The sequence below is a fragment of the Urocitellus parryii genome, chromosome 10 (assembly GCF_045843805.1).
Source record: "Urocitellus parryii isolate mUroPar1 chromosome 10, mUroPar1.hap1, whole genome shotgun sequence".
Lineage (NCBI taxonomy): Eukaryota > Metazoa > Chordata > Mammalia > Rodentia > Sciuridae > Urocitellus > Urocitellus parryii.
In genome coordinates, this window is record NC_135540.1 from 56,538,627 (window position 1) to 56,555,295 (window position 16,669).

Sequence of the window (16,669 nt, forward strand, 5' to 3'; positions counted from 1 at the left end):
TTCCTAGTTTTTACACTATCAACTTATTTTTCCAACACGACTCTATAATAACAATCTGCTCCTCTCCCTGCACTCCTGGCCCCTCGTGACGTTTTATTATGCTCACGCTGAAAGAAGAGGTGTCTGTGCATACTGTATCTCTTCATTTGGCTTCAGGGATTTCCCTTTGATTTGGAAAGAATAATCTTTCAGATTCCGCTATAAAATATACAGGAGAGAGAAAAAAAGATTAAGCCCCGGGAATGTGCGCTGGTGTTGACATTTCATTCAAATAATGAGCTGAGGGTGAATTATCTTTGGTATTGCTCATGCGAGTGATCAATTGTTATAAATGTAAATTATCAGCGGTGTTGTTCACCATTGATTTATATGCACTGCATAGTCTAATCATGTCTCCATCCTTCAAGATATTCAAACACAGCCAATATTCAGCAGTTACCTCCGAGACAACATTGGCTCCTCCACAGCCCCCTAATTGCTTTTTTCCCTGGTCTGCCCAGAATATTTATGGTGAGTAGCAGTTATCTCCTCTCTGGCAGCCAGTCCTGCTTTCCTGTCCCGTACATTCGCATTTGCAAACAGAGCCTCACTCAAGTGTCACTAAAGGAGAGGAGGTGGGGCCAACCAAGCTTTAAAAAGGAAAGAGGAGTCATTCTGCTTTTCAAAAAGAGAAACCGTATTGGGGAGGAATCCTATCTACATATTTCTTCTTCAACCTCATCCTGGGGTCGTGGTTGGAACTTTCCATCAATTCTTTCCTTTCTTTCTTTCTTTCTTTTTCTTTTTCTTTTTTTTTTTTTTTTTTTTTCTCTCTCTAAGCCTTTTGCCTAGCTCTGCCTGTCACAACAAAGTCAGCCACAGGCCTCCAGAGAGTAGCCTCTGTGAAATTTGTCATCAGGGTGTCAGGTATTTCTTCCTGGCTTCCAAAGAAAACTCAGATAAAGAAATCTTTCCTGGATCCTTCTGAGGCTGCACTCAGAAGCTCTCTTGAGGTGAAGAAGAAGCTGGAGAGCAGTAGCAAGAAAAACTGGCCAAAGAGTAAAAGATGCCCCGGGGGCAGAAGGCTGACGGGGTGGAGTTGGGGGTCAGACAGACTCACTTTGCCTGGGCTGTGCTGGAGCAAAGTCAAGTTCTTGGCGATTGAGAGTTTAAGTCCATCGTGATTATGCTGCTCTTACTTATCCTTCTATTGCCAGTAGTTTTAAAATTTAGTTTTGTTAGCATCTCAGCACAACAGTCCTGGAGCTGTTCCGAAGGCCCACCCCTGGGAAATGGGAATTCCACTTGTGTCGGTAAGTAATCCAATTAAAAGAAACTCACACCCTGGGGACACTGCCCACAGATGACTGTTCACTCCATCTGGTATATTTAGACAGTTTTTTTTTTTTTCCTGTTTTGCCTTTAGGTGTGTATATTTGCTTAATTTTTGTTTCTGACATATTTATTTCCTTACTGACTGTTTGAGTTCATCTGCTGCCAGCTCTAAAATGTCATGGTTTTCAACTGGTTTGTTCTGTGTGTCAGTGAGTGTGTCTCATTTTAAAGTAGCAAAGTACTTTTTTTTTTTTTTCCCCGTGTAAACCTCAGTCTTCATTCTGACGAGAGGGGTTATTAACCTAGTTGATCAGATTTATGTTGGAAATTGGGGAAACATATGGTAATGGTTGTTCTTGAAACTGTCTCTATTTAAACCATAAGGAAAAAAATCCTTCTTTTGATAACTGTATATAAGAATTTAGAAGTTGCTACAAATCAGTAAATAATGGGAACAGTGAGCAAAGGTAATTCTATCATTGTGGAAAATTAACCAAAGTTTCAAGTTCAGCCTCCTCCTGTTGCTCCCCGCTGTTGCTGTTTCTGAAGCCCTGACGCAGCGCCAGTGTTCTTAGTAACAGGTGCATTGTAGCTCTGAGAACTGCTGAGAAGTGACACTCGGTAACTAAGCCACCGCTTCTCTCATATTAAATGGGCTTTTAACATAGAGTAAATGGGAATTTTACTGAATGCAAATTGCAATCCTGCCTGAGACCCTTGCCTGAGGAACATTCTCTCTCTCACTGTTGATATGATTTTTCACTCCTTGGGAGGGTCTTCAGCTGGTGGCTCTGGTGAGGCAGCCAGTTCTATCTGTTCAAGGGCACAAGCTGCCCTGTCATTCCTTTCTTCTCATTTGCCCTTTGGAGTTGAGATCTGGCTTCCAAAAAGAGATAGATCAAGGAAAACCCAATAACATTTCCAAAAAAGAAAGCTCTACCAGACAGCACAAAATTGTGAGAACAAGAACAGAACTGAATCAAACTGCCAAGGCTGGACTGCTGTCCTGGCTCAGGCGTTAGGGAAGTTAGGCATGAGGAAATCAGGTGCTCCCAGTCCCAGGACTGTCACCAGGCACAGCTGTAACAGGTGAGAAGAACACTAGGGTATTTGAAGGAGGAACTGAATGCTAATTATCTCTGTTCCTAGCACCTAGAACATTTCTGTTTCCTTAGTGTGAACTCAGTAAATTCTTGCTAAATGAATGAGTCCTTTTCTTGATCAGCTAATCACATTATCCCAGAAAATAGAATCCAAAAGAGGGTGACAGCCTGGTGCAGTGGTCCATGCCTGTAATCTCAGCAACTCAGGAGGCGATAGCAAGAGCATTGCAAATTTGGTAACCTAGTGAGACCCTGTCTCAAAATAAATTAAAAGGGGCTGGGGGTGTAGCTCAGTAGTAGAGCACCCCTAGTTTTAATCCCCAGTGCTGCAGAGAAAAACCAGGGAGGTGGGGGGCAAAAGACAAAAACAACCCCAAGAACCTCTCGCTCATATGTCAGATACAGAAGTAAAAAACGTTTGGACACAGTTACATCAGTAGACTGATCTACATGGGATATGAGGGATGATGACAGCAAGAGCTGACGGGCAGCCAGTGGCTGGGCAGTCAGATTGCTGAAATGGAACCCAAGGAAGGGACACAGCTCTGGGGTCTCAGGGAACAGTTGGACTCCTACTAGCATATGAGCCCATGCCTTTTGTCCCTTGCCACCCTGGCTGATGGCTCAGAAGTGCCTTTGCTGAGGCATGTTGTACCAAATGAGCATGAAGCTCAGTACAAGGAGAGTGAGTTAGGAAGACTGTATCAGAGTGGAATAACACAGGCTTTAGAAGCAACCAAATCTCATTTCAAATCTATGCTGTCTTCCTTCCTAACAGTTAACTCGGAATTATCAATGGGAAATCATACCCCTCTCTCTCGGTACAAACCTTGGGATCGAGAGAGATACCATGTGAAATGCACCTAGTGAATGACTAGCAGACTATGCCTGATATATGTCCTCTGGGCTCTATGTCTTAGCTAAATTTCTTTGATCAGGTCATACCATGAGTTGCCCTATTTTGAACAGTGTAGTGACAGACCCCATGGAGGGTGGAATGTCAGGATGTCACTTTGTGACTCTGCCAATTTGCTCCCACATTCCTTGTAAGACACTATTTTAAACCCCCTACTTTACACTCTATGTCTCCTGTTAGTTGATAACTGCCTGGGTCACACCCTGCAAACTCCCACACATTTCAGAGGATAGTATTTCTTTCTCCTCTTTAAATAGATATGGTGACATCATCTATTCCCCCCCCCATTTATATTCTATATTCTACTTGCCTTATCTCTTGCTCTGGACATTGAAACAGACCACCTCTAAGGCCAACCAGACCCAGTGAGAAGAATGCTTGTGGTCTAAACCAGATTCAGGTAAACAAAAGCAAGGTTGTTATTCACGTGACTGCTTAGAGAAACCAAGTCATAGCAACACAAAAATGGGTTTTCTTTCCATTCCCAACTCCCTTTATATAAATCAAGTGCTTTCTTTGCTTCTAGTTCAGCCAAAATAGATGAGGACAGTGGTAATTTGGGGCTCACAAGTAGATTTTGAACTTTCAAACCCATTTTCCCTGGGGGACAAATGTCAGTGAGAAGGGAGCAGCAGTTCCTTTCTGACATCTGTACCTGAATCATTTATATGAATGTTCTTGGTAAACGAAGGACAAGGGAGAAGTGCAGCCTCAGAGAGCTGGCTGCAGGAGGGAATCCTGGGGTGGCACGAAGTTGACCAGCTGGGTAGATCACTTTTAACAGCAAACAGTGAAATCACTGATTTCAGTACTGGGTCAAGCTTGGTCAGTTTCCCAGTCATGTGCAAACCAGAGTAATTCCTAGATCCAAATCTTGTTTGTTTTTTCAGCCAAAGTTATACAAGAGGTTTTTTAAAAAATCCAACTGTAGAGACATTGCAAAAGGATTTATTATGTACACCACGTGAATGGTATCCTAAATATCTAGTGGTTTTGATTTTGAAGGTTAGTAGAGCTTAGTTGATAAAAGGATAAATTGTGGAGACAAATCACCTGCCAAGGCTCAAATCCCAGTCTTGCTGCTTGTGAATGCGGTGTCTTGTTTTACTTACTGTAAAATAAAGATAATTATACACTCTTTTTGGGATTATTGTCAGTATTGTGTTAACGTGCTTGTTTCCAATGCTGACTGTGCATTAGAGCCACCAATGGAAAGAACACATTTTCTTTCAAGGAATTCCTAAAGCTTTTTCAAGAGATTTTCAGATTTCCATGAAGCAGTTCAGTTCAGTGTTTAGTTTTACACCAAATTTGAGCAATCCTAGAAATGGGGAACAAAATATTAGTTTTGATATGCTATGGTTTCTAATGTTAGAATAAACTTAGAGGAAGAAATAAGAATGACAGAAACCACAACTAGAGACCCCCCCACATCAAGATGATTGGAATGAAATTGTTCCCACTCTCTGTTCACTTCTTGCCTATAGATCAACACTGTTATCCACAATGTTAATGCTGTCCACAAAGGACATATTACCTGGATATTAGGTGAACTAAGAATGCAGACTCATTTTGTAGAGGTTGTTTCCTGACATTGAGGTGGCTTGCCATACCATCACTCCAGTCCCTTGCCAGCTGTACCATTTGCTGGGGCCCATGACAAGCAGGTGACTAAGATCGGGCCTGGAAGGATGAAGAACGTTTTTGCTAGGTGTAAAAGAAGAAAAAACATGAAACAGAAAGGATCTTTACACTTCATGAATGCTGACTGTATCTGAAAATGCATTTCTCTTTTTGTCTTAGGTGATCAGTGTTATTAACCTGCCAGGGCGATGGTGGAAGAACGTGTATAAATGAGTCTTTATTTAGGAGTTGCTCTTTTCCTTGACACTGTCTTTCAGAGCTTTCCTCTCAGTTCTGGAAATTAGAAAATCAATAGAAACTGCAGTTGTTTTAGCCAAAGAGAGAGCAGGAACTACTCTCATCACCTCTTGACCTTCTTTCTAAGCCTGGAGTTCGAATTGGTATGTGTATTTGTTTTTACTTTGGACCTTGATTTTCTGATTCTCCCAAGCCTAGCCAAGCATGCTCACATCTCGCAATGTCTGGGTTTTCAAAGTATGTCCTAAGATGCTTAGTCTATAGGAATTCCGTGAGTGCGAAGGCCTTTGAGACCCATCTAACTATGGTGAGGGTGAGTCGTGATATGTATTGATGGACTTTCAAAGTCCCCTACCAGTAATAAGGGTCTTTAACAGGAAGGCACCGCTTCTTTCCTCCTTCAGAACAGCCTGTCAGTGTGCCACGCACAAGCTTGGTGAGCTGTAAGTGGGTTCCATTCCTCAGGTGGTTCTTTCTTTGGGCAGATGTTTGCTGGGATACAGAGTCTAATATCATCGTGGTAGCTGACTGGACTGTGGTGCGGTGTCAATTTAGAGTGTTTCATTTCATCCACTTCAATATTTTTCTGGTTAAAAATTCAAGACCTTGAAGAAGTTTGTTTTTCTTCCAGAGACACTATTCCAGTATACATAGGTCAAAGATGGAATATCAGTCAAATTCACTATTGTCCTGTGCCCACTGATACCAACCCTGTGCACATGGGCACCTTCTCTTATGAGTTTTACAAACAGGCCCAGAGGCAGAAAATACCAAGGAACTGCTGGTGTTTTCCTCCCTCCATCTGAAGCACATATTATTGTTTACTATAGAATTATCAACTCAAAAGAATTAGCCTCTCCTTGGTGTGCAGGGAAATCACAAAGGTTACTGTCATTAATGTTAATCTACCCAGTACAGGAGACTTGTATCTTTTAAACTCGAGCAATAGTGTTGAGAATTTTAAATGCTCTAAGTGGATCAAAAGCTTTATTGTATTTTGGAAGACAAAATTGAAAAACTACGATAACTTTTATATCCCCTGATTTTTCTAATGAATCACAGCAAAGATTTCATATCAGGGGCAAAAATAAAGCATGTGAAGGAAAAGTTCCATCCAGAATCTCAATGCATTTAAAAAGCACCAAGTAGGCCCACAATAAGTGACTATCTTTTAACACTGATGCATTATCTTCTGAAATGAAGCTGAACAGAAGTGCTGTATGCATGGATCTCCCTTTTATTATTATTTACTTATTTATTTATTTTTAGTTGTAAATGGACCCAATATCTTTATTTATTTTTATGTGGTACTGAGGATCGAACTCACTGCCTCACACGTGCAAGGCGGGTGTTCTACCACTTTACAGCCCCAGCCCGTGGATCTCTCTTTTAATACTGTGTTGATGCATAGGAAACTACCAGGTGTTATTATTTCTGGGACAGAAGGAAATGCCATTTTTGAAACGCAGGATACATATTAAGGAGAATGAATTGTTGGTACATTCCAGAAGTGAATTGGTCCTGCAAAGGACGAAATGGAGTAGTCTGGGGCAGGTGGTGCTGGTGTCACACTTGCTTGTTGGCTTGCCTACTTTGGATGAAGTAGTCCTCTGGTCCCTGTCAATGTATTGTACCTGGCATGGCGTGTTTGGCCTGAGCTCCTAAATTGATACGGTCTGATTACATAGCTATTATGAGCTGCTAGTTCCTATCTCATAGAATAGTTATTAAGATGAAATTAATTAATGTAAAATGCTTAGAATCTTGACTGATATGTAGGGAGTTTCCAGTAATATTGGCTATTAACCAAACATTATAAGTCAAGACATTGGAAACACCTTTTTGCCTTGTGTGATTTTTCTTTCTTCCTTTTTTCTTCATGGACCTTTTTTTCCCCCCTTCTGTTTCTTTCATTTAGTCAAGCAAAACACAAATTCTGACTTCATATATATTCACATATAATTTTCTCTGACATTCAAAACTCAATAGATTGGTGAATCCAGAAGGTCTTCTATAATCATTATATGGAACATACTATATTAGTATCTCCAAAGTTTAATCCAAACAATTTCTTCTTTTATACTCTAAAACATCTTGATTATGTTGTTTGATGAGATAGGACCACAGGAAGCTGTTGGTACCCAAGGTCAGCCCAAGTTTCAGTCAGTCAGATTTGTTGAGTTTTGGGGAGTCTGGCAGGTAGAACTTTGACCTTGCTGAAGGATTGCTCTGGAGCCTGGCAGTGGGGCCAGCAGCCCTGAGAAGGGACACAGCAGCACAGACGGCGCCAGATCTTTGGACAGGCTCCTTATTTTTTAATTATAGAAAGAATGGCACAAAAGAACCGGGGAAGTACTAGAGGTGCTCTTCTGCATCTAGAGAGGAAAGAAATTGCATGTAAGCCACAACTGAAGTAGTGAGTTCTTCCCAGAGGGAAGTTTGTAAGATCTGGAATTGCCTCCTAGAGGAAATGCTGAAGTTAAGATTAGTAGATGTGCACAAGGCTGAAGAGGGTGGTGGAGGAGAATACGGGAACAGTAAAAACAAAGGCATGAGATTTGCGTTACTAATGGTTCCTTGTACAAGGATATCATGCAGGCACATTGTTCACACCTTAGGTCAGGTTCTAAAGAGAAGAACTTGTATCAAAGAGAAACTGGGGAAACCTATGGAGTCCTGGAGGTCAAGTTTAAATGTTTGCACTTCATATCCACTGTGTCGAGATTTCTCCACATTTATTATGGAGCACATCCCAATATATTATTTGTTTACTTATAAGTTTTAAAGAGTCAATACTATAAAAGCATGTTGTGTGAATTATTTCAAATCAGAGTAATTAAGACTTTAAGATAAAGAAATTAGGGGATAATATTTAGCTTATTATTATGCTTCATATTATCTTTATCTACTCATTAGGTAACACCTTTCATAATCTAATCATTTTACCCCTGAAAATTCTTGCATTGTGTCACACATGAGCTTTTGGGGGATACCTTATACCTAAATCATAATATTCTGCCCCCAGCTCTCAAAAGCTCATGCCCATCTCACAATGCAAAATATATTTAGTCCACTTCCAAGAGTCTCCATAGTCTTCTAGCATTGGCCAAAAGTCCAAGTTCGAAGTCTCTGAGACTTATGCCTTGTGTAACTTTTTTAATGCCCACTTTTTTTTTCAAATTTTCAATGATGCTTAGAGAAGTCTAAGTTGATTTCTTGAGTTAAGTCAAGTCCAAGTGATCATTTTAACCAGGTTTTGATTTGTTGTTATCCTTGATGATTAGGTATAGCATAGAATCCCCAATTAATTATTTTTTCCTAAATGGTTATTCTTGCTATTTATTACATTTGCCTTCAACATTTCAAGAAAATTATATAAACAATTTTTAATCTATATTTTTTTTAGCTATACATACAACTAGGACCCAGAAATTAGCACTGACCTGGGTGAGATTAATGAGAACAGTGATATTGGAGTCAGAAAATGTATAGACTTCAACATTTTAAAATTTTCTTTTGTTTATCAGGAACACTCAGAGTGTAGTATCAGTAAGCAAATATTTATGCTTAAACTTGTGATTTCAGGAACATCATTTAAAAATAGTAAAAGAATAAAGTAATGTGTTGGTGACAAAATAAGAGCCAAATCAAATTTTGAACCTTCAATAAAATTTTTAGACATTTAATCAGTTGAATGTTTTAGACTTCTTTCAGGGTATGGAGCATTTAATGTCTGTTGGGGGAAGTTGTTTTGAGTTATGTTTTATTTTCTTTAGTAGAGCTCCTAATGACATTATTGATCTAGTATTTGAAGTATAAAGAAGCACACAGAAGGAAACATTTCACAGAAAGTAGAGGTTAAGGTGAATAACATTTATCTAGGAATTTCCCACGAGCTTAAGCCTTTTTTACAAAAATGCCACAAACATGGAAACTACCAAGTTTCATAATTGAGGCGGATAGAAATTAAAGTTGCTAAATATTAAATTAGAGAGAGCTCTCAGGATCATCTAGCCACCTACCTCCTGCTGTAGAGGAGAAACTGAAATGCCAGGAGGCAACTTAAGATCCTCCCAGGACTGCAGCTCGGTGTCCAGGATTCTTATTTTGCACAATCACAATGCACACAACACCTCCCAAGATGCATTGTTGAAAGGCCTTCAATAAAATAATTTTATTGGTTAACAATTTTAAATTGGCTTAAGGAACACATCTTACTATAACTAGTTCTCTATGTTGAAAGTACTTTGAAAATAGGATTGACATTTTCTTTTATGTACATTATACCACTGGATTAATTCAAATCAAGCCACAATATTTGTTCAACATGAACTCTGTGCTTGGGCTGACAGTGGGACTCCATAGTGCCAGGGGCCAGATGTGGGGTGGGCTACGATTTACCTAATAACTTACACATATTACTACTTGATTTTCTTAAAACTAACTTTTATGAAATTCAACAAGTAGTTTAAAACCTTTCTTCAAAGAAACTAGAGATTGTAGACAAAACAAATATTGCAAGCCAAAGAGAATAATGAGAGGAAGGCAGCCCTGTCTCTTTTACTTCTGGAATGAGCTCTATGTTGCCTACCTAAGAACAGAAAGCAATGTCACTCTCTTAGATTAAACAAGAAATATGGGGAAATTAACAAGGAGACAGACTGAAAAAATGGTTTTACTCTTGCTGTTTCTAGTGATGTACCTCACAAAAATTGTAAAATGTGCTTAATAAGTTAGTTGTCATATTTAGCTACCGGGACAAGTGAGATATTTAAAAATGGGTTTCCAGAATCTGAAAACAACTTTGTATAATTTTTATTGTTGTGTTCCATGTTCTAATATTTAAGACCACATTTACTAAGCTTACTGATAAAAAGTCAGAAGACTCTTTGGAGCTTTCTTACATTACAGAAAAAAGGAAAAGCCTTGTGCTATTGGCAAAGTACTTGCTCCTCCTGCTTCCTGTGGTGGTAAAATGTCACTAAAATAATACATGGGAAACCACAGGCCAATGCATGAGAATGTGTTCCTTTGTCAGTAAGACTTCAAAACTGCACAGAAAGTATCACTGGAAATTTGATAAAATAGGTACCAAAAAACTTACAATAAAATTAAAATTAATTAATTAATTATATTTTTGCATTTTTATTATACTTTTTAATTTTATTTATTTTTTGTATTTTTATTTTCTTGAAAATATTAGCTAATATTTACCAAGAACTCATTGTGGGTCAGGCAAGATTCTAAGCACCTTAATAAATTAACTTTTTTTTTATTCTTGATAACAATCCCATGAAGTATTATTTCCTCAATTGTTTAAAAGACATAACAAGGCTTTCACTTTTTGTGCTGGGGATGTGGCTCAAGCGGTAGCGCGCTCGCCTGACATGCGTGTGGCCCGGGTTCGATCCTCAGCACCACATACAAACAAAGGTGTTGTGTCTGCTGAAAACTAAAAAATAAATATTAAAAAATTCTCTCTCTCTCTCTCTTTAAAAAATAAATAAATAAATAAATAAATAAATAAATAAATAAATAAATAAATGACATAACAAGGACACAGAGGGTTAAGTAATGAGCTGAAGATCACTCAGTTAATAGTATTGGATCCCGTAGAATCAACATGAGTATTCTGTCTCCAGTGCCAATAAGCTTAGCCACATTTATGCATTCCTCTGTTTAAACAATGAAATGCACAGAGAAGTATGATTCTCTTTCATGAACCAGGTGAAGGAAAGATGTATCAGAGAAGAAATCTTCATAGTGAAAATTCTCATAAACCAGAAATGTCTTGTTTACATATTAAAATATGTTCTATGAAAACAAACATCAAAGAAAAATGGTTGGTAATTCCACTGCAGCCTTCACAGCAAGTTGGTGGAGCAAAGAAGTTGAAAGTGAAATTGCATGAAGAGCTATGGGTGCCACTGGTGTAATCACTCATATAAAATAAGACTAAGCCAGATTCTTATGATGCATTTTATTGGATGAGGAGGAACCATGAAAATACTACTATCAAAGCACTTAGAAGAACAATCAAATATTACATATTATTCTTTTTTTAAGAAAAAAGACAAATATTTCAATTTATCAACTTTTTCTGTAATTATAAACAGATGTCAATAATATGGTACTTAAAAAATAACAAGAATATCAAAACTTTATCTAAGTTGAAGGTGACATCTTAACAGTGAATGAGAAAGTGACTGCTAATTGTAAGAAATTTAAACAAAAAGATAGTAGTTTGAAAACAGACATTGGAAATGTTTTCATTGTTACATGATTTTGCTGTAGAGTCAATTCTAATATGGCACCTATTAAAATCGCTCATTTTTGCATTCTTAAAATACCTGTGAACGGTTTCTAAAAATGTTTTTAAAAATCTTCCAGATAAATAACTTTTTGTTCCTTTTGATCCATTTGTTAAAACACAAAGTGCAACCTTTCTAGTTAGTTTGTTTATTTACCGATTAAAACCTGGGAAAACAGAAGTTTGCAAGTGTAACTCAACAAAGTTTGTGAATAATTCACGGAATAATGAAAAGATAAATTTTGGGATTGGGATTATGCAAATATAGCCAAGGAAGCATTTCTTTCTTTCCATATAATGGTAAAATATTTTTTTCTATGACAGCTGCTAAAGACCAAATATAAAAATATATTGAATCAGATTTTTAAACCTCTTTATCAAATTCAAACTAAATACAAATCAGAAACTGTTGTATAATCTCACTTTTTAATATGCAGAGGGACTTCTGGGGTTGAAGGACATCCCTAACTGGAGATATACACCAGAGAGTTGAAAACATAGGGACTAAACTCAGTAGATAAATCAGGATAGTGATCTCTGAGTCTTGCCTTGTGAGGTGTATGTGTGTGTGTGTGGGGAGAGAGAGAGAGAGAGAGAGAGAGAGAGAGAGAGAGAGAATATGGAAAAAACTCTCCTAATTCTTAATGTTGGTGACTGCATTAAAATGGCAGTGGTAGTCTTTAAATAAAAGTGAGTACAACTTATGTTGAAAATCAGAGGGCTATTTAAACTACTTTCTTAAGATGAAGAATTCCCTACAGCACAGAAACATTGTAACAGTGTTGCCTGTTATGCAAAAAATTATACTGACTATAGTATTGGCCCAAAGATAGACATATTAACTAATGGACTAGAATAGAAAATACAGAAGTGGACTCATAAAACTATGCCCATTGATCTTTGACAAAGGTGCAAAAGTAATTTGATGGGAAAAGGATCACCTTCACCACATAGTGTTGGGCCAGTTAGATATCTAGATGTCTATGTGCCTAGACATCTACAAACGAAATAATGAATCTCAACCAGAACTGTGGACCTAACATAAAGATTGACTCAAAATGCATCACAGATCTAATTTTAAGATATAAGACTAAGAAACTTAAAGAAAAAATATCTTGTGTCCTGGGGTTAAGTAAATTTCTGAGCTCGGTGCAGCAGCGCACACCTGTAATCCCATCTACTTTCGAGGCTGAGGCAGGAGGGTTGAAAGTTTGAGGCCAGCCTGAGCAATTTTAGTGGGATCCTGTCTCAAAATAAAAAATAAAAAGGGCTGGGGATATAGTTCAAGGATAGAGCCCCCTCGGTTCAATCCCCAGTACAAACAAACAAAAAAGAGTTCTGAGATATGATAACAAGGCAGAATCTATAAAAGAAAAAGTTGATAAATTGTACATCAAAATCAAGGTTATTCTAGCAAAGGCAATGACAGAAGGATAAAAAGCCAAGCTTATGTTGGAAAAAGCATTTGTAATCGTATACCTGATAAAAGATGTATATCCAAAATTTATTTTTGTTAACATTTCAAATGCTACAATAACAAAACAAATCACTTAAAAAATAAACAAAGGACCACAACTTCAACAGAAAGGATATAAAGATGGCAAATAAGCCCAGGAAAAGATGTTCAACATCATTTCAGAAGAAAAATTACCAAAAAAAAAATTGTTATAGTTCTAATTGGCTCCTATTTGAGAGTCATTAATTGGAGCAGCCTACATTCTTCAAAATAGCAGGTTTTGTAAGGTAGGGACAAGAAATTGCAACAAGAGGAAGGAAAAAAAATAAACAGATGGATCAGTTTAATTTTTTGTAAGCATTAAAGCAGAAGGGACCTCCTACTGACTCAAGTAGAATGAAATCTTCTACTTTGAGGAAAAACTGTTTGGGAATCTATCTGGTTCTTTAAAGCTGTTTGATTATAAGGTACTCAGAATGATTGACATCATATTGGTGCAGTTTAGTGTGGTCTTTTCAGGCCTAATAAAGGAGTTCAGTTCAAAACAATGGCTTCATAATATCATTAGCTGTTGGAGGCTAAAAATGGCCCCCACATATTTCTATGTCTTGATTCCTAGAATCTGTGACTGTTACCTTAGAAGACAATAAGCGATGCTACAGATGTGATCTTGAGCTTGGATGATAATCCAGGGTGATTACATAGGGAGGCAAGAATGACAAAGGAGGGAATCCTAGGTGATAGGAACAGAGAAAGATTTGGAAGTGTTACACTGCTCTCTGGGAAGAGGGAGAAAGGAGTGCTGAGCCAAGGAATGCAGAGAATGCATTACGTATGGAATGCAATACATTACGGAATTAGATATAAAGTTATCCAGGCGATGTAACTACAGGAATCTACTTGAAGGGTCCTACTTTATAATTAGTTCCTAGAACACCGGGGTAGAGAATCCAGCCTGATAGTGACTATGCCTGGAACAGCATTTGCTGCAGTGTGTTCCCCCAACAAAATCAAACTAAAACACTCTAAATCCTAAGAGTTCCTGGTGCGTCCAATTTGGGGTAAGCAGTTGAGCCTAATGCTTAGAAGCCAGGATCTGAGATGAGAAAGTCACAGCTTAATATCTCCTCGAAGATAATTATTGGCCTTGTGACTTGTGGCAAGTTAACTGCTCTGAACTTTATTTTCTTATTTTGTAAATTGGAGATAAGAGCATTTACCTCCTAGTGTTACCCAATTAAATGAAATAATATAGAATGTTTTACCCCAGTGAAAACACACAGATTGGGGCTTTTACTATTCCAATGCTATTCACCTCCTACCCCACCTTCCTGGAGTATTAACATGTGTAACAGCATGGTAAAAACTCTGAGAAGCCCCTAGTAGGGGGGAAAAAATCCAAGTGCAATTGTAGTGGCACCTCCTCCTCCACAGAAAATCTTAACTAAGCTTCTCCAGAAATCTTCACCATAATTGATTTTAGGACTATCAGTAAAAGAGTCTCTCCAAAAGAGCTGAACACCCCTTTACTAGTTTTTCACAAACATCTATCCAGTATAGTAGTTTGTAAAAGTGTGTTTGCAAATTCAAAATGTAATAATAAAAAGACAGATCCTTTAAAAAGGCCTCTGGCCTTGAGCTGGAGCTTCACAGAGATGTCTATATTTCTAAGATAAGAGAAGTTACCAATTGGGCTCTGTGGTAACAGCTGGCAGGGGGAGGAAAGAAAGGGGAGAAGAAGCTCTCCCCTTCTCAGGTGTTGTCCTTGAAGGGTTAACTTGCTCAAAAGAGTGAAAGTAAAAGCTGCTTTTCTGTGAACTTGTGCAGACTGTGAATGTGTAAGCCCTTTCCCTTACATACTGGGTATAAAGTTCTGAAACTACCTGAACTGGGGGTTCAGGGGGTTAATTGACTACAGCAAAATCCTTACCCTCTGAACCTGGCTGCAGCCAAATGAAACTGTTTCCTGCTATCTTCAGTGCCCTGCTTGTCTGTCCCCTACAACACAATTTTGCAGAACTTGCAAGGTTTGATTCCTGTGCTGAGATTTTGGGTACATGCCTCTGTAGATTGAAGGAACAATCAAGCTGTGAGTAGGGCAGGGGTTGCTTTTTGCTCTGGAGGACACATGTCTACCACTGTTCAATTCACATTTTTCAGGAAGCAACATCAAAATCAATCCCCATTGTTCTTTATAGAATTTAGCCTTCCATTCAAATTTCCTGGCCACCCTGTCTGGGTGTGTTCTTTGAGTCATTTGACTTCATTCTCACCTGCCTTGAATTTTGACATTTATGAATACACTGAGAGGAAAGTTGTGGTTGTCCAAGAAAGGTCTTTTGTTGTGAAATAAAACTTTCTGCACTTCATAAAACCTAAGATAGCGTTCAGGTCAGCTCCCTGAGGAGTGGTGATAAATGGCTGCTCTCAGGGGCTTCATGGGGAGGTGGGAGCCAGCTGTGGGAGGAGCTGACAGGCCTTCTTGCAGCAGGTCCATCAGTTTAAAGCTACATTCTTCTCTCATGGTGTCATTGAATCTGGAAATTTCTATGTTTCCTTTTCACTTTCTTTGTTCTATGAACCTTCCGTCTATTTCCAGATTCAGGGAAGAAGCTTGTGGTGGTGAGGGCAGGCAGCAGATAGGGACCTGAGAGAAGACTTGAATTTCTTGTTCATGCGCGTCTGTCATAGCTCCCATGAGCCTTTGCCCCCAAGGCCAGCAGAAGGCAGTCAAAGGCTCTTTTTACTTACCTGTGTGGGCTAGTTCCCCAGACTCCAACCTCTGTCATGGAAGGTAGAGAGTTTCTTGTTCTAAAATATTCTGTTTCTCCTGCCCACTTCAACCACAGCCTGATTTTTGTTACTGGCCTTCTGTGCCAAGAAGGCCTCAGGTTTTGTCGTCACTTAGGAAAGTCTTCAATATGCTGCAAACATTCTGGACTCCTTTATTTCTTATTCACGAAGATCCCCTACGAATCCCCAGGTTGAGAAGCCAGAGGTTCCAATTGATTTGCTGTGACCTGTTTGCTGTCTTTGGGTTTGTGTTCCTTAGAAATGGTGTTTGATTTTCCATGCATTTCCTTCTAACTGAACTGCACCCAAAATAAACTCCGAAGGTTTTGTCGTGGGAAAGCTTTTGCTGTTCAAACACACACACTCTGCTGACATTCAAATCCACATATCGCACCGCACACTGGTGTTGATAGAGTCCTTGACTGGGTTGAAGAAAACACTGATTTATTTAGCATTACCAGTGGCTGTACAATAATGACATTCCACTGCCCCTAATTCTTAAAGTATTTAATTTTATTTTACATCATATTTCATGTCACACAATATTCAGCCCAGGCCCTGGTTTACATGAAAGGATGCTGACAGTGGAAGGAAGCTGGACAGTGTTTTGAGGGAAGTGGAATTAGAATCAGCTGCACAAGTGAAATGAAGGTGAGAGGTCTTGACATAGGACAACCTGGACCCAGGTGGGAAAGATGGAGGGAGGGTGACAGATTGGAAGGGCAGTGCCAGTTTTCAGTTCTAACTCCATCACCCACTAGGGGGCAGGGCTTTGGGAAGCATCATTACATTTCCTCCTCTTAACTAGTTTCATGTTTTTCAAATTCACTAAGATATGAGAATTGCCTGCAGAGTCTGTTCAAGAAAGGTTCCTAGTCCTAAGCTCAGCTCTGCTG

At 38.7% G+C, this 16,669-nt stretch overlaps 1 protein-coding gene and 1 pseudogene across 1 annotated transcript in view; one reads left to right on the forward strand and one right to left on the reverse strand.

The window, feature by feature from the left end:
- Positions 1–635: 635 nt before the first annotated feature.
- Egf (epidermal growth factor) overlaps positions 636–16,669 on the forward strand; it is an 88,738-nt gene continuing 72,704 nt past the window's right edge. Inside the window, exon 1 of the mRNA XM_026410633.2 lies at positions 636–1,292. Coding sequence (XP_026266418.2) covers positions 1,166–1,292 — 127 coding nt within the window. The 5' untranslated portion in view covers positions 636–1,165. The remainder of the gene's footprint in view (positions 1,293–16,669) is intronic.
- On the reverse strand, positions 7,270–15,669 carry LOC113198049 (NADH dehydrogenase [ubiquinone] 1 subunit C1, mitochondrial pseudogene; annotated as a pseudogene).